Genomic DNA, 17,596 nt, shown 5'->3' with positions numbered 1-17,596 from the left:
CTCTCCTGAAAGGGGGCTAACTCCTTGTCCTGCGTGTTTTCTTTTTAGAAACAAGTAGGAATGGAAGGCCTGTCGGTCTCACTGGTCTGTCTTCCCCCTGCTGGATTATTTGTTTCTGGTGTGAGCTGTGCAACGGATTTTTCTGGGCGTGCTGCAGCCTGTGTTGTTGTTTTATCACTGCTCTGTTCTTCATTGTGAAGAATTATGATTTTCCTTACCATTCAGATACTTTGAAAGGTATTCGTGCTCACGTGCAGTTTAATACTCAGCAGTTTTCTTTGGCAACAGCTTTTACCTCACGAACTGTCCTCTCATGTCACTCCCAGTAAAGAGGTAATTTGATTTTATAACATATTCAGCAGGTTGAAAATCTTTTAAGTTGAGGCTTCAGGTAAAATACACTTAGTGACAATAAAAACTCTTCTGTGCTCTCTTCATAGAATTGGCAGAAAGTATTTCAAAATCTGAAGAGGCATAGTTTGAGTAATTTTAGACCATTTATGTCGTCTCTTAAAGAAGGTGGTAAGTACATGACTTGCATGGAAATTAGTTTGCTCTCAGGTGTTAATTTTAAAGCAGAAAGTAAGGGTGTATACCAAGCTTTTGCCTGAAAAATTGGTAAAATTTATCGGGAATTAAAGTGCTGACTGGGGAAACGCCCTGGAAATGAAGAGCTGCAAATGATGGGAAAATACAGCATCTGAAATAGAGGCGTAGTAAGGACCATAGGCAGAGGGTCATGGTTCCTCCTCCTCCGTGGTGCTGGGTGCTCAGGGCCAGTGTGCTTAATATTCCCGGGGTTATTTGTCATCCTTATTTTTCTCATTTATTTTATCCTATTTTATTTTTGAAGCTGTCTTAAAACATTTTTTCCCCCTGAAAGAAGTGAGGAGTAACTAAATGAAAGTGAAATAATAAGATGTTCCATGGTTGTGTCATACATTTATTTCGTCTTGTAGCTGGTGTGTCTTTTTGACCCTCTTATCTAAATTGCAGGGATCACTAACCCTCCCGGCTCTGTCAGCGCACTGCTCATGTCTCTGTGCGCTTGCTTTGTTTTATAGACTGGCTCACGGAGTGATCACTCATCCCAGTTGGACTTTGGTTCTGTGGTGCAGATGGAGCGTAGGACTCAGGTGTCTGGGCCAGAGTGAGCGAAGCCTGAGGCCCAAGATGGAGAAGAAACGAAGAAAGAAATGAAAGCCTCTTTTCAGGCCAAACCACAAAAGGCCATGAAATTTAACTTTTATTTACCTTGGACTAGACTGTAAAATGGCCGATCAGTAATGTTTCAGCTTTTAGCTGAAACAAAAATTAACTTATAATCAAGGAAGAAAAAAGTGCGATTTGAATTTATGCGATTTTATGACCATATTCACTCATGACCATGAAGCTTGTCCACATCTGGCTGCTTCTGCTGGTGGTTTTGCTCTGTGGGAAGAAACATCTGGGTGACAGACTGGAAAAGAAATCTTTTGAAAAGGCCCCATGCCCTGGCTGTTCCCACCTGACCTTGAAGGTGGAGTTCTCCTCAACAGTTGTGGAATATGGTAATGATATTATTTTAAATGTCAGGGACTTTCCCCCACCCCCAATGCGGTTTTTTTCAGATTTATTGTAAACATCAGCTTTTGCCAAAAACAATAAATTTCGAATGGGCTGAGTGCATAGTTAGTTCTGCTGAAGTTTGTTTTTCCCGTATAATCAGCTTATATGAAGGAAGTAAATTGACGTTCTGCATTATTTCCCTAAAACTGGATTCCATGGAACAGATGTCATTGTAGCTGGTGAGGGTGGGGACTTTGGAGGGGCTGAAAGTTTATGTGACCAGTTGTGGATAACTAAGCAATTAGTCTGACATAATCTGCTCTACATTTTGTTACTGTTTTCAGTAAAATAAAACTGAGCCTTCGCTTCTCTGAATTCCTTCTTCCTGTTTGAAAACCTTGCATGCATTTCTCTGCCGTACACTCAAATTTCTGTTAATGTTTGGTTTTTGAAAAATAGCCCAGGTATCTGATTCGAAGTGATGTGTCCTGTGATCAGTGGGGGTTCATCCACATCGTTTTAACTCAGAGCTCTGGAAGCTGCCATCCAGGGTGTTTAAAGCAGTCTGTTTGTTTACTCCTCTTTCTACTAGGTTTTATGATATGTAAGCTTTCTTTTACCAGGGAAGTTTTAGATTAAGTATAATCTTATGTCATAATATAAGTACGTAAATTCTCACTTTTATTTTGTGGTCATTGATTGCAGAGTATATCGTGGCTTTCAATGGGTACTTTACAGCCAAAGCTAGAAATTCATTTATTTCAAGCGCCCTGAAGAGCAGTGCAATCGACAACTGGAGAATTATACCTCGAAACAATCCATCCAGTGACTACCCTAGTGATTTTGAGGTGATTCAGATAAAAGAAAAACAGAAAGCGGGGCTGCTAACACTTGAAGACCATCCAAACATCAAACGGGTAACACCCCAACGGAAAGTCTTTCGTTCCCTCAAGTATACGGAGTGTGAGTACTGTGACCTTGGGCTGGTCTGTATCCATTTCTGCTGCGCTGGGAATAGGGGGAGGATGTGCGTATTCACACGTGGCAGAATTTGAAAAGCAGTACAGGGAATATTCCTGTCGCTCCATCTAGTTTCGTCAGTCGTGAACGTTTTCCTGGCAGGAATTTAAAAAACCAAAAAGAGACTTTGTGCTTCTGATAGAAACAAATAACGCAGGTTTGCAGTAGAGGGTGATGGTTGTGTCTGTCGTGTGGGAAGTGATTTTCACCAGGTTCCTCTCAAAGCGTTCAGGCTTTGAGGCCCTGATGCCCCTTCACACTCTGAAACGAAGACGGTGTCTTTGAGTCTCCTTTTTATTTGCATTTTGCTTCTTTCAGCGCATGTTTTTATTTTTGAAGGCATCTCGCGAAACACCTCTTCCTTGGGTTTCATTTTGCTTTTCTCAGACCCTCCCGACCGCGTACCATCGCGCCTCCGCTGGGCTTGTTTAAGCTGGGAGCTGGGCAGGGGCAGTGATGGAAGGAATTTGCTGAGTCCCTTTCAGCTCCAGGGCTTACTCTCCTATAGTCCTTACAACTCGGGCCTGTCGAGATAAGTTTATCCTTAGATAACAAGTTGCATATTATTGCATAATATTTTCCAAAGCAAATGTATTACCAAAGGAAAGGGTTTTTATCCCCCATTTGACGTAAACTGGGGCAACAGATTGCTAGTTCCATTACCGTTTATTGTCATTTCTTTCATTAGATGGAAAAAGAAAATTTTGCTCTTCTTTTTTTGTCTGTCGTATACTAGGCCTGAGAACCTCTGAGGTTTCAAAAACACCCAGGGGACAAGCCTGACTAATTTGCATCCTGTGACAGCCAGTTGGAGAGTCAGCTGTGGAATTCAGGTGTCTGGCTTTGCAGAGCTCTCTCTGCTAGTCCACGTTTCGTGGTGCCTTTTCTCTTTGAAAAGCAATAACCTCAGAGCAATCCAGGAAGATAAAAGCAACCCAAAACTTGTACACTTAGCCAAATATATAAATTCGGCCTTTTTTATTTTTTAATCTTATCTTAAAGAGCTGCAGAATATTTTGGGAAACATAGAAGGGCTGATTTTAGCACAGGAAGCGTAGGGCTCATGGTGGGGGTTCCCTTCTGTATCCTCTCCACCACCGTCGTCAGATGCTGTGCTCGGCAGCCCGTAAGGAAATAGTATGTATCTCCTTGTTAGCCGTGGCCTTCTGTGGTAAGCAAGGCCTCTTTAAGCTTCAGTGCTTCTCATCCAGAAAATGGAGACAATACCACCTACCTCGGAGTTCTTACAAAGGTAAAAGGAAGTAGTGCGTGTGAAGAGAGCTTAGCAGATTTCTTAGGCTGTTGTGAGCAGGCATTAAATGTTCATTTTTGGGGAATTCCCTGGTGGTCCAGTGGATAGGACTCCGTACTTTCACTGCTGGGGCCCGGGTTCAATCCCTGGTCAGGGAACTAAGATCCCGAATACCACGTGGCACGGCCAAAAAAAAAAAAAAGTTCATTTTTTTCTGTGGCTCTGTTGTTCAAAGGCTTTGCTTTATTTTGGGTTGGAATCTGTTACGCTCTGGATCCCATCCCTGGTCTCTCCATGGGCCATAAGACAGAGCTAACCTGAGTTCCCCAAGACAGCACTGCAGGGTATTTCAAGGCTATCCTGGTGTCCCCCTTAACAGTTCCTTCTCTCCAGGATAATAAAAATATCCAGTTCCTCCAGGGGTTACTAATATGACCTGGCGTCAAGTCCCCTCACCACTTTAATTGCTTTTCTTTGAATGCTTCCTGTTTTCTCTTAACGACTGAAGCCGGAGTTGAATGCAGTCCTTTGGTTGCAGTCCAGTCTGCTGAAAGGAGAGCACAGCAGACCCGTCCTTAGTTCGAATACTGTCCTTCAGTTAGTGCCCAGGCTGTTGACCGAAGGAACAGAATCAACGTGGGAGGTTCAGTATAGAATAATTTCAGTTGCACTGGGCACATAATTACTTAATAGAATTGACATGACTGTATATTTTTCCCGGTCCCTGTGCTTTCATGGGTGTAGCCTGGTGAGACTGGAAGGAAAGCTAAAGTAATTGGCTTTAGAAACAGAACCTCAGTGGTATTACAGATTTGCCCTTTAGAAACGGATGTGACATATGATTTTTTCTTCATTATAGCATGGTTTTTGAAAGGTAAAGGGACAACCCTTGTGGTATTTCTTCTACTTTTTTCTTCCACTAAGAAAAAAAAAAGTATTTACAGATAGTAAAATCCATGCTTTTTAGTGCAGTTAGGCGAGTCGTGGTAAAAGTGTGCAGTCAGGTGCCCACCAGCAAAATCAACATACAAGACAGTTCCTTCACCCCCAGCAATCCCCCGAGCCCTCTGTTCTGCTTTTTGAAGGGTGACGTTCTAGCAGATACGCACGCTACGCACACTGAGGACGTTGGGCGGGTCACAGTAGGAAAAGGTCAGAGCGAGGTGTCCTGGGATCACACGGCTTTTTCCTGTCCCAGGGATCACACTGTAAACGGTGAAGTGTCACCATTGCTTAGTGGACATTTTCTTATACTCCGCCCTCCCCACCCGACACACACACACTTCTGGTTCAGTGGGAACAAGTGGTTGATGAAAAACCAGGCATTTCTTCAGTTTTATTATCACAGTTGACTTTATTTCTTCAGAAATGATTATCTTATCAGTCTTTCCCTGCCTTACATTGGTTAGAAAATTCCAGGTAAAGACCTATTTGGGAATAACGTGATGGCTAAGTAATATCCTCTGACTCTAGCCACGTGGAGAAGCTCCTTCTGGCCGAGGGGAGGGAATATCACCACCCTGCAGAAGGGATTTCAGACGGGAGTCATTGCACTGGGGGAGTGGCTGTTTCCCTGACAGGTACGTGTCCCCTGCGTTTCTGATCTTTCTCTCCCGTGGCTGCAGCTGACCCCGCCGCGCCCTGCAACGAGACCCGCTGGAGCCAGAAGTGGCAGTCGTCCCGCCCCCTGCGCAGGGCCAGCCTCTCCCTGGGCTCGGGTTTCTGGCACGCCACCGGGAGACACTCGAGCAGACGGCTGCTCAGGGCCATCCCGCGCCAGGTCGCCCAGACGCTGCAGGCCGACGTGCTGTGGCAGATGGGCTACACAGGTGGGCCTGTCAGCCGGGGTGGCCTCCCCTCCAGGGCCTCACGGGTCTGTCCTTCTGCGGGTTGAGCTGGACGCAGTCAGCTGCCCCTCGTCTCTGGCTCCTGTTGTGGGGGGCATCTGTTTCTGTGGCTTTTCTAATTGTTTAGTCCTGTTCACTTTTTGTGTCTTATTTCCCTGTACTGTTTCTGAGGTGACAAGGAGTAGATTGTGGAGTGTTTCTTTCCTGTTGACACACGTGAACAGACACAGCACTGCCCCTGCCAGAGCTGACTGGCAGTCCAGCAGAGTTCTGTAATTTCCCAGGGAATGAGATCAAATCCAGAGATAGTTACCTTGATTTGGGCAGTCTCGTGAAATGGAGCACGTCCCTCCTGTGTGGTGCCCTGTGTTCGGCATGGCTAAGTGATTGACTGTCGAGGTGGTTACCTTTTGTTTCAGAACAGGAAACGATAGTAACGACCATACCCTGGGAAATAAAACTCACAACCCATCAGATTTTTTTTCTTGCTGATACATCAGGGCAGAAGATTCCTGTTTTAACGAATGTGGAGGTTTGGACCCTAAATATCAGCCCATGTCTCTGGCGCCTCATACATCACAGTTTGTCTCAGTGTCTTTCCATTTCTCCTTGGCTTAGAGACCCTTACCTTAGAGAACCAAAGACCTTCCCTAACCGCGCCTCAGACTTAAAACCTGGGGGGCTGACATTTTATTAAATTATTGTCTCTTCTTGGTTTATCCTTTTAGGGGGAAAACTTCACAAAACAGAAGTTCTCTAATCATCAGAAAAGCATTTTTCCTTCCCCCCAAACCAGCTGGTTTCCAGTATTGTGTCTGCATTTTTAAAAAGTAAACAATACACTTTGTTGGTTATCTCAGTGTAATTGATTATTTAATGTAGTACTGATACATAAATACAACCCTCATACCAAAAAGACATTACCTTTGTTACTTCTGTTAGCCTTTCAGTGAGTATCTTGTATTTTTTCCTACGTGTTTTCTAGAATTCCTTGATCTAACAGCTTGAGTCATGTTTCCCATCGCAACAGATGGCTTTTGGCCAGCATCTGAAGTAGACTTGTTATCATAGAAAAGTGTGCAATACAGTGGTCCTCCTTAAAGTGTGCTTTTCCCTGCGTGTGGTGGACAGCCCCTCTCTGCAGAGTCGCTGTCCGTTAGTGAGCAGCACCGAGTCCTGGTCGGGAGTAGAAGCGGCCCCTGCCCTCCCGGAAGTGAGTGCTTTGTGGTGCCCTTCGCCCCATGGGCCTCTCTAAGGAGATGAGGACGTAGAGACTTGGAGAAAGTTGCCCAGAGGGGAAAGTCAGTCATTGGTGGAGGATCTGGAGAGGTGGTCCCCCCGCCCCCCTGAGAGCCGGTGACGTTGAGGGGCGTCCGGAGGGACTTTCTGTGTGTCCTCAGGTCTCATTTAGCGGCAGGTGATGGTATTCCCCTGCTGTCCCCTCCTCTCCTTCGCACCTGGCCTACTGTGTGCCCTTTGGGCAGGCTTTGGCCCTGGGTCGCCTGTCATTCTCTCTGGGTCCCAAAGAGGGATGTATTTCATAAACGATGATTTCTCAAACACCATTGTGCTTTCTTTTTGGCATAAGGTGCTAACGTAAGGGTTGCCGTTTTTGACACCGGGCTGAGTGAGAAGCATCCCCACTTCAAAAACGTGAAGGAGAGAACCAACTGGACCAACGAGCGAACCCTGGACGACGGTGGGTGGCTGATGTCCTGAGAACCTGAGGGGGTGTTTTCTGGTCACCGGCGGGCTTCGCATCACTCCCATCCTCCGTTTTATCAGCTGCGAGGGTATTTTTCAGTGTAGATGCTTAAACAGTCCGGGTACAACAGTTACTCAGGCAGACCCAAGTTGTTTTGTGCCTTTTGGCAGAAGCTTTTCAGAGTAGGTCGGGAGGTGAGTGAGGAGAGAGGGACGCCTGGTGGAAGGGAACCTCCTTTTTGGGGGGAGAGCAGGAGTGGCTGCCCGCCGAGGTGGGGCTGGCGAGGCCGGAGAGGTGCTGGGGAGTCTGTGTCTCGGGCTCGGAGAACGAGCTCGTTGGAAACGCTGCATCGTGGCACACGTCGTATCAGCTGAGTTTCGTGCCTTTTTCCTTTTGGACAACAGGGCTGGGCCACGGCACGTTCGTGGCGGGTGTGATAGCCAGCATGAGGGAGTGCCAGGGGTTTGCTCCGGATGCAGAACTTCATATTTTCAGGGTCTTTACCAACAACCAGGTAGGTGTTTTGAGGACCCCTGAAACGTAAAGGGTTGATATTAAAATGTGAAAAGTCAAAACTCTAGAAAACGCGCTGCTTCAAAAGCAGCGCACGTCTGCGATGCTGAGCTGCGGCTGGCGTCCCCCGTGTGCCGTGCTGTCCCTCCCGTCCCTCCGCGGGGCGGCTTTGCCCTGCTCCCACCGCCCCCTTCATCGGCCTCACTGGAACCCCAAAGACCCTGCTCCGAGGGGATTCCTTGACCTCCCATTTCTCCTGTCCCGCCGGCCGGCCCAGGGTTCCTGTCCACCATGTCTCGGGCACACTTCTTGTGCTGGAGAGAACAACCCCGTGTCTGTGTGTTCGCTGCCCCTGCTGGACTGACCGCCTTGAGGGTAGCCTCTGTGCCCAGCACCCAGTGTCGTGTTGGGTAACGTGGATTTGGAAACTTGTTCCCTCACTCTGCATTTGGAAATGTTACTGAAAAAAGGGAGGGTCCTAGTATTTATTAACTGTTAAAATTTAATTTTTGCATAGGTAATACATAGTTCAAAAACATCAAAAGGCAACACAGGGATACTTCTCCCAACCCTGTCCCCGTCCGACGGGTTCTCACCTTTACTTCCCCATGTTCCCTATGTGGTAGTTTCTTTTTTTCACATACCCACTCCTAGAATTTCTTTTGCACATTCAAGCAAATATAATGTTTTATTTTTAAAAGCCTTTAAAAAACATAATTCTTAATCATTATGTTGATTCTTTTTCCACTGTAAGGTTTTTTTTTTTAACATTTTCTATTTATTCACATATTTTCAATTTCCAGTGCTCTCTATTTCTACCTGTAGATCTAAGTTTCCACATCACGTAATTTCCTTTCAGCATGAAGAGATGCTTTTAGTATTGCTTGTAATGCAGTCTAGTAGCTATGACTTCTCCCAGCTTTAGTTATCTGCAAATATCTTTATTTCATCTTTATTCTCAAAAAACTATTTTCACTGAATATAGAATTCTGGATTGAAAGTCTTTTCATTCCCTCCAGCGCTTATTTTATTGTTTTCTGTCATCTATTGTTTTTTACTCTAAGTTTAATTTTGTACCTTACAAAACACATGAATGGCGATACACAAAGAAATTTAACTTTTGTAAGGAAACTATGAGAGAAATAATAACTATCAGAAGTAATTCTGTGAAATAACTTTCATTGATACCATTTATTCTTCAGTCTATTTAGGAATAAAGAATATTAGACAAATACATCAAACTATTTAGAAACACTTAACTGAATAGACGTGTCTTAGGACAAGTCCTTTTATAAGAGGGGCAGTTAGAAGTTTGAGGTCTTCCCTGGGCAGGCAGGCTGTAAGGTCAGGAAGGCGCTGGACGTGAGGCCGGGCGGGACGGGACCCTGGGAACCTTGCCTCTCCCCAGAGTCCAGCCCCGAGGATTGGAAGCTCTGGGTGTAGTGGTTTACATCGCAGGGCATTTGTTGTTCTTGGGATCTGTTTCTGAAGTTTAAGTGAATACTTCATGCTGCTGAGAATCTAGCATTTGGAGACTTCCACTGAAACACCTAAAGGACTGTTTTAAAAATGGGCCAGGTCTCCTACACGTCCTGGTTCCTGGACGCCTTCAACTACGCCATCCTGAAGAAGATCGATGTGCTGAACCTGAGCATCGGGGGCCCCGACTTCATGGACCACCCATTCGTCGACAAGGTTGGTCCTGCCGCTGTGCGGAGGACGAGGCGTTTGGTGACGACTCCTGCTCTGCCTTGCGCCCCGCTTTGCTTCGTGTCTAGTGTGCTGGTGGCTAGTCGCCCACATGGTGACCACTCTGTGAGGACGTGAGCCATGGTGACTTGTGTGGGAAGCAGCACAGGGTGCTGTGTTGCTTCCTCTCACCTGAGCACACGGCCTGTCTTTTCTGGGCGTGCCTGGAAAGCCCGGGTCTGCTCTGTGTGCGTGGATCTGTGTCCTGGAGTCTATCGTTTCTGGAAATTCTGACTGCCAGCCATACCACGTCTGTACTGGCCTGGTGTTGCGCTTTCAGGGGGATACCTTCTTTTTTTAGTTCTGTTTTTGGAAGTTGTGGTTATTTTTGAACAATTATATATTGATTAAGAGTGGTGGGGCTTCCCTGGTGGCGCAGTGATTGAGAGTCCGCCTGCCAAGGCAGGGGACGCAGGTTCTTGCCCCGGTCTGGGAAGATCCCACATGCCGCGGAGCGGCTGGGCCCGTGAGCCATGGCCGCTGAGCCTGCGCGTCCGGAGCCTGTGCTCCACAACGGGAGGGGCCACAGCAGTGAGAGGCCCGCGTACCGCAAAAAAAAAAAAAAAGAGTGGTGTACTTTCATAAATAAATGCTTGTTAATTTTGTAGGTGTGGGAATTAACAGCTAACAACGTCATCATGGTTTCTGCTATCGGCAATGACGGGCCTCTTTATGGGTAAGTACCCCTGATAGGAATAACCTTAGAGGTATTTTTTTCCTTGAAATAACTGAAAACCTGTTGTTTGTCTGTCTCTTGCTATACCTGTTTATATCTGTCTAAAACTTTGTATTGTGGATATTTTCAGCACATACAAAAGACTTTGTAATGAATCTCATGTGCCCACTCACTCCAGCAGTTGCCAACTCAAGGCCGATTTTGTTTTATTTTTTGTGTTTTTAACTTTGCTGGAAATAGCAATTTGGAGGCCTAAAGTTTTTATTCTACTCTTTTTACCCCCAACCCAAAATCAATCAGGAAAGTAAATCTGTTAGAAATAAATGGATTCTACCGTATTTATTGAGACCCAGTGTGCACAAGGCACAGGGTAAAGAGGTAGGTAAGTTGAGGTGCCTGCCTTTTAGGAAAAATAAGGTACAGGTACGATGAGAGGAGAAAGTGCAGGGTGGCGTAACAGACACCGTGTTTGGGGGACTGAGGAGAAGGATCAGATAGGGAGGGAGCAGAGAACAGTGTCACAGAAATGTCCCTTTGTGCCGGGTTATGGTGTATTAAAGTGGCTTGAGATGCAGGACATCAGTCACTGAATCACAGGCAGTCGTAAGCGTTTGTCTGGTTAGTGATCCCAATTTTCCTTCTGCTTACACCTCCAGTTTTTATTCTGTAGATAATATAAATAACCTCTTGTGCTGAATCACTTCTGCGGTGGGATGTCTGTCACCCCACTTTACCAGGCTCCCGGGACGTGTGTGGTTCAGTGCCGTGGCAGAGGGCTTAAAGTAACTGCACAGGAAGGAGAGAACATACGGAGCCTGCCCGGCGTGCCCTGATCCAGGAGAGCCGCCTGGCATGGCCGTTTGCTCCTGCCTTCAGGAGCACGTGCCCTGTCTTCAGGGACACCCTGGCCGTGCTGCTGGGGCAGAGCAGGCCGTCTTGAGCGCTGACTGAGCTCATCCAGGGTGGGGATTAGGCTGGACTCTGTGAAATTACGATTCTATAAGTCACAACCCGTGCACATGCGCAGTCGTGGTTCCAGCCTAAGAGCTGTTCTGTCAGCGATCCCATCTCCTTGTAGGGCTCCACGGTTGGGGATCTGGCTGGGTCCTCAGTCACGTGTGTTGTGACTCACAGGCGTGAGTGGTGTAAACACGTCCCAGCTGTAGTTCTGCCACGAAGAGCACCAGTTACTTAGTGACCTCACCCAGTTTCCATGTCTTCTCTTTCTAACGCTTCTCCATTTGTCCCTCCCCCCACTTCTGACGTCCCCGCCCCAGGCCAGCCCACCGCAGCTCAGCATCCCCAGGTTATCTGTCAGTTCCCCCGCCCATCCTCTTGCCTCCAGTCTTCCCCAGCCCAGCTCTCCCTTCATGGGGGATGTGGGGTGGCGGGGAGGGTGCGGGGACGGAGCCAGGCAAGTTTGACCTGCCCTTGGGCTGTGGGACCTTTGCTTCTCCGAGCCCTGGCCCCCTCGCCTGGCTCTGGAGGGCACGAGACCCGCCCGGGTTGGTGGCTGTGAGGATGAGGATAAAATGAGCCAGCCGAGGGAGAGCACCGCGAACACGGAGCCTCTGTGAGTGGTAGCTGTTCCTTTCTCTTCCGTTTCTCTGTGTTTCTGTTGTTAAAACAGAGTCTAGCAGTTTCTTTAACTAAGGATCTGCAGTGGCTCGTTATTGCCTGATCAGATCTAAACTTTTCTCCTTGGTTTTCAAGGTCTTCAGTAGTCTAGCCTGGAGCTGGCAAACATTTTCTGTAAAGGATCAGGTAGTAACTAGTGGAGTCGTTGTGGGCCACATGGTATGTTGCCCCTACTCGCCTGCCCTTGTAGTGCGAAGGCAGCATGGATGTGTAGACGAATGGGCGTGGCTGTGTCCCGGTAAACACTTCCCACTCCCTCGTGCACTCTTCCTCAGAGCAGGCTCCTCCTCGGGTCTTCCTGGGGAAACCGTGTTCCTCTCGGTCTCCGTCACCTGATCCTGCTGCTGACCGCCCCCCCCCTCCCCCGCTGCCGCAAGCCTGCCTTTCCGTTCACACCAGCTCTTCCACGTGCCATCCTGACTGCTTTGCACACACTGGTCACTCTTCTGAAATCCTGTGACTTCTGTGGGCGGTCCACGTGAGGGCTTCTAATCAAAGAGCTGCTCGTGTTTAGTGTGTCAGGGGCATCTCGGGAGAGGAAGCCCCGGTGTGGGACTCATGTCTGCCCACAGAGCCTCACAGCATCTGGTGTCCGCCAGCTGCTGGGTAGGCTGGGGGTGGCACGCGGTCACGGTGCCACAGCCTGAACGGGTGTGGCTTACTGTGGGGCCTCGGATAGGGCTGGTCACGTGACAGTCATGCACTTGAAGAGCCCGGTTATTTATCGGAGGCGTGACGCTGCCCGACATGTCCCCACGGGTACCCCTTCTGGGAGCTCTCTGGGGTCCGGCACCCTCGATGCTTAGATTTCATGGTGCCAAGGAGTCTGCAGCTGCACTTCCCCCTTCTCAGCACCAACAAAGATTTTCTGATGCTTTCCCCTGATTTTAAGGGTGTAAAGTATAGGGATTGGCAGGTAGAGGCAGGGTGGGAAGCTGGTGTTTTTTGCTATCAACTTCAGTGGGAAATACTGCCAGTGACTTCTGTTCTAGTCTCTGCTCTTTGATGTCATAGAAATTTGTAAACTTTTACTGTCAGCCGATTAACAAATCACTGTTGGTGCTTCTGAACAACCAGCTGGTAGCATGCTGGTGGTGGGTAAGCTAAGGAGGTGATGCTAGGGTCGGCCCCGTGTGGTTGAAACAGTAGTATCTTGCTGCTGCTGTCGCTTCAGCTGCTCGGATTCAGTTGTGGTTCAGGAGTTCATGTTGTGGTGGTGGAGCGGAAATAGATAAAGCTGGGAAGTGCAGTTCCGTAAGTGGTTGTTTCATACTGTCAAATAGTTCATCTTGACTTACATCTTGACTCCGTAGTTTAAGTGTTCGTGTCATTGCGGATCTAGCGCCCTTGAAGTGCAGGGGAGAACCGCATGCTTTTTCACGCGCATCCGTGCCTTCCCGCTGAGGAGCCCGGGGTTACGGAGAGATGAGTGGTCCCCACGGTTCCCATGAGGAAGGGAGACACCTACCCGAGACCCAGGGAGAACTTTCACTTTCTGACGGTGGCAGGTGCACGTGTGTGGCTGTAGTTCCTTCCCAGAGGAGCCGGGGACCGAGCTCGGGGGGGCTGCGCTCGCAGCAGTTGGGAAGTGGTGTACGGACGTGTACGCAGGTGACGGGGCTGGTCGTGGCCAGTCTTGTGAAGCTCGGAGGAAGGGGACTCCTGCACGCCTGGCAGTAGTGAGGGCAGAAGAGAGTCTTGGGCCGGAGGGCGATAAGTTGACAGGGAGGAGGGAGGGAGGGGAGGAGAGAGGGAGAGGAGGAGAGGGCCTCTCAGGTGTGGGGAGACCACCGGGCCGGCAGAGGTGGCAGTGCCGGGCCGGGCCCTCCCAGCCGCACGCGCCTCGCCGCGGGAGAGCTGCTGTGGGCTCCGACCGTCCCGGGGCTGCTTGCCCTTGTTTGACTCTCTCACTTAGAGTGATTCCTCTCCCCCCACCTTTTGTGTCTTTTTCTTGCCTCGCTGCAGCACTCTGAATAACCCTGCTGACCAGATGGATGTGATCGGAGTGGGCGGCATTGACTTTGAGGACAACATCGCCCGCTTCTCATCGCGGGGAATGACCACCTGGGTAGGCGCTGCTCCTTTTGTCCGGTGTGCCCGCGGGAGCCGCGTGCAAGGGCCTCGGGGCTGTCTGTGAGCACGGAGAGAAAAGCAGCCTGGAGGCAGCCCGCCACGAGGACACGCTCTAGCGCCTTCCCTGCCGTGTCCCTGTGGCCCAGCGGGCAGGTGCCGGTTCTCACTGTGTTTCCCGGGTCCACTTCTTTTTAACTTGTTTCTGAGTAACTCGTCATTTAGGTCGGTTGGATTCATGTGCACTGGTCCTAACTGGTAGGAGGAGGGCCAGCAGTCCTCCGTGCTGGGTGGGATGATTTTTTTTGGCCTTGGGAAGCAGGAGAAGCCAGTGAGCACGGCTTAATATCAGCTCCCTAACGTGGGAATGATTGCATTTAGCTGGACAAAATTGAAACGACTCTAGCAAGGTAATTAGTTCAGCTGCGTGAGCTGTAATTATGTGGCCGACTCCTCCCATCTGAGCAGAGCTGGGGTCGCTCCCTCGGGCGACACTTGGGGACCCTGACCTGCCCTCCGCGTCCCCCTGCTGCTCCGACCCCCCTGCCTTGTCCTCGGCCTTTATCGAGGCCTGTGTTTTGACGGCATTTTGAGAAACGTTCCTGAATTATCTGTGGGGCTGCAGGTGAAGACGTCTTTGCTCAGTGTCCCGCGTGTGAGGCTCCAGGGTCCATTTATGCTTGGTTGCCGGGAAGGATTTTGTCACTTCAGATTGGTGTACTTCTTTCTTACAGAATATAACTCCTATTGTAATTCTCACTTTGCCCCAGTTTCTGGGAAGCTTAAGAGAGTTCTCAGTTAAACTCTTATCCCAGGTTACTTGTATGGTTATATACTCACTCTTCTAAGTCATTCTTTCCCCTCTGGTGAAAGATTGAAATATCCAGTCATATCACGTACTTTTTTTCTTGTAAAGGAAAATGTTTCTTTTTTTTTTTCCTAATTTCTAATTTTTATTTTCTGATTTTTCTAGCATATTTCTAATTTTAAAATTATCTAGAAATACATCAGTTTCCAGTTTCCAGCCTTGCATGTTAGCAGAATTTAAAAGATTCACTTTTAAAACGCTTGATGGCATTACCGTCATGCTGGTCATTACAAAACGCACCAAAAATAATTTTATTTTGTATACTGTCATTTAAGCTTCTTCTGAATTGCAGTGAATTTCAGATGAAAACCAGCATCGTACTGAGGTTACAGTGTGTTTAGCTGACCCACATTTCTGTTCTGGTTTTATCCACTCATAACTGCGCGTGGCCATGTGCCAGTGTATGTGCCGTGGTAAAGACCACCCTGCTTTTGTTTACAGGAGCTGCCAGGAGGCTATGGCCGCATGAAGCCTGACATTGTCACCTACGGCGCTGGAGTGAGGGGCTCCGGCGTGAAAGGCGGGTGCCGGGCGCTCTCGGGGACCAGCGTGGCTTCCCCAGTGGTGGCAGGTGCTGTCACCTTGCTGGTGAGGTGAGTGTGGCCCAGCTGGGAGGAGGTGGCGTCAGGGGACCAGGAGCTGAGTCTTGCTTGTCACCAGCTTGGCTGTATGTAGAGCACATCCCGGGGCCTCACCCCATCTCTACAGAAGAGGCAGGAGTCCGTTCTTTCTTAGATGGTTCTTGTGGGCGTTAGATGAGCCCGTCAAGCCTCCTGCTGTCAGAGGAGTGAGGAGGGGAGGCCATTGTGTCTTCCGTGCCCAGCCAAGCAGCTTCTCTACGTACAGATGTTTTCAGTGGTGAGGAAGCTTTTGCTCTCCTCTTCTCCCTGCAGCAGGTAAAATGCCTCTGTGGTGGGTCAGAAGTGCTTTTATGGTGTGAGGAGGAGCTCATAACAGATGCCGAGCGGCAGAGAAGCGCTTCTTCGTTTCCAGCCTTAGAGCCCGGCGAGGAGCCAGAGCCTGAGCCTGGTCTTGCGCTGTCGGCAGGAGGGGGGCTGAGCTGTGAGCAATTCTTTTTTTCCGCCAGTAAGACTTGATGCCACTTTCCTCCCCTCACTCCTCCTGAAGTCGGATCTCCTGTCTAGACCTATTAGAAAAGGTCCACCTACACTCCACGACCACCCATCATCGTAGAAAAATATTTAGCAACTTAGTAGAGTCAGGTTTTCCTTACTGTTTACTGGATTTTCTCCCCTGCATTTAGGGGCGTAAAATTGACTTGTATTTATAATACGTAGATACGCAGAAATGCGTGTTTTAATGCTGGTGTTCTAAAGCAAGTGGGAATGTCTGGGCGCCGCTGCCCGAGTCCAGCTGCGTTCCAGTGATGAACCCTCTACCAGGCCTGTCCCACCGGGGTGACGCGTCACACACAGGCCTCCAAACAAAACAAGCACTTGGACGCAGTGGGCCTCACTCCGAGGCCGGGCCTCTTGGCCACGCTGCCTCGAGTCCCCGCAGGACCCACCTCGATCCTTCCCTTCTCCCGGCCGGGCTGCGTCCACGTGTCCGGAGCCTGTAACTCCTACCTGTTCTTGTCTCCTGCAACCTCTGAGGTCGACTGTTAAGTTAGTGGGAAGATGTGTTTTCCCGATCGATTTAGTAAAAACAGGCGCTAGCCCAAGAGTCCGTGTTCTCACAAGCCACACGGAAGGCTGATGAGTGGTCAGTCCCTAGGCAGGTGCAGAAACGAGTACGTTCGTTTGCATCTTGCATGAGTTTTACCGAAGAAGCTCCTGTTAGATACAGATCAAGATTGGAGGTCACATGACTGCGCACGAACAGGGTAGGGATAATCTGGTTTTCATTCTGTTGCTGAGAGAAAATGAGCGAATATGGTATTTGCCCCCAGCACAGTCCAGAGACGGGAGCTGGTGAATCCGGCCAGCATGAAGCAGGCCCTGATTGCAGCAGCCCGGAGGCTGCCCGGCGTGAATATGTTTGAACAAGGCCACGGCAAGCTGGACCTCCTCAGAGCCTACCAGATCCTCAGCAGCTACAAGCCACAGGCCAGGTCGGTGCGCTTTCCTTTTGAACAGGCCTGCCTTCTCTGCCCCGGCCTCCTCGGCACAGAGTATTAGCCTCCACGTGGAACCAGCCCCAGTCACACAGCGCTCGGGGGCCTCGGGGAGAGCTTTGCCGTGCTGCTTCTGCTGGGGCGCTGCCGACAGGATTGCTCCCCACTTCCTCATGTTCTGCTGTTTGTAACGTCAGGGGTTCCCTTTCCTTTGAAATCATCTTAGATTTACAAAAATCTGCACAAATCGTACAGACGTTCTCATATACCCTCTCCTCGGCTTCCCCTCAGGCCAACACCTTGGTAGTCTGTGATTCCTCTGCTAGAGCCAACAGGTGCACCCTGATGCTGTGCTGGGGTTAGTCTGCAGACAGACGCGCAGTGGCCGGCTCCCCTCGTGTTCTTTGGTCCAGGGTCCAGGCCCCACGTTGCGTGCAGTTGCCATGTCTCCCTGGGCTCCCCGGACCCCTGACAGTTCATCTGTCTCGTCATTCATGACTCTGAGTCCTCTGATGCTTTCTCGTGATTAGTGAGGTGCTGTATTTTTGGCAAGAATTCTTTTTCACTTCTTATTTTGAAATGATTTTAGATTTACAACAAAGTTTTAAAAATTGGTGCACGAGGACTCATAAA

At 49.1% G+C, this 17,596-nt stretch overlaps 1 protein-coding gene across 2 annotated transcripts in view; it reads left to right on the top strand.

The window, feature by feature from the left end:
• The first annotated feature begins 1,079 nt into the window (after positions 1-1,079).
• Positions 1,080-17,596, top strand: part of MBTPS1 (membrane bound transcription factor peptidase, site 1) — a 37,964-nt gene continuing 21,447 nt past the window's right edge. For both annotated transcript variants that reach the window (XM_059999969.2, XM_059999968.2), the window contains exons 1-10: positions 1,080-1,550; positions 2,254-2,511; positions 5,446-5,649; positions 7,256-7,366; positions 7,777-7,886; positions 9,464-9,580; positions 10,243-10,310; positions 13,914-14,016; positions 15,328-15,479; positions 16,799-16,960. In XM_059999969.2, coding sequence (XP_059855952.1) covers positions 1,382-1,550; positions 2,254-2,511; positions 5,446-5,649; positions 7,256-7,366; positions 7,777-7,886; positions 9,464-9,580; positions 10,243-10,310; positions 13,914-14,016; positions 15,328-15,479; positions 16,799-16,960 — 1,454 coding nt within the window. In that variant the 5' untranslated portion in view covers positions 1,080-1,381. The remainder of the gene's footprint in view (positions 1,551-2,253; positions 2,512-5,445; positions 5,650-7,255; positions 7,367-7,776; positions 7,887-9,463; positions 9,581-10,242; positions 10,311-13,913; positions 14,017-15,327; positions 15,480-16,798; positions 16,961-17,596) is intronic.

The sequence above is a fragment of the Delphinus delphis genome, chromosome 20 (assembly GCF_949987515.2).
Source record: "Delphinus delphis chromosome 20, mDelDel1.2, whole genome shotgun sequence".
NCBI classification, from domain to species: domain Eukaryota; kingdom Metazoa; phylum Chordata; class Mammalia; order Artiodactyla; family Delphinidae; genus Delphinus; species Delphinus delphis.
Note: the sequence above shows the minus strand (reverse complement) of the source record. Positions and strands in the feature narration are given on the sequence as shown.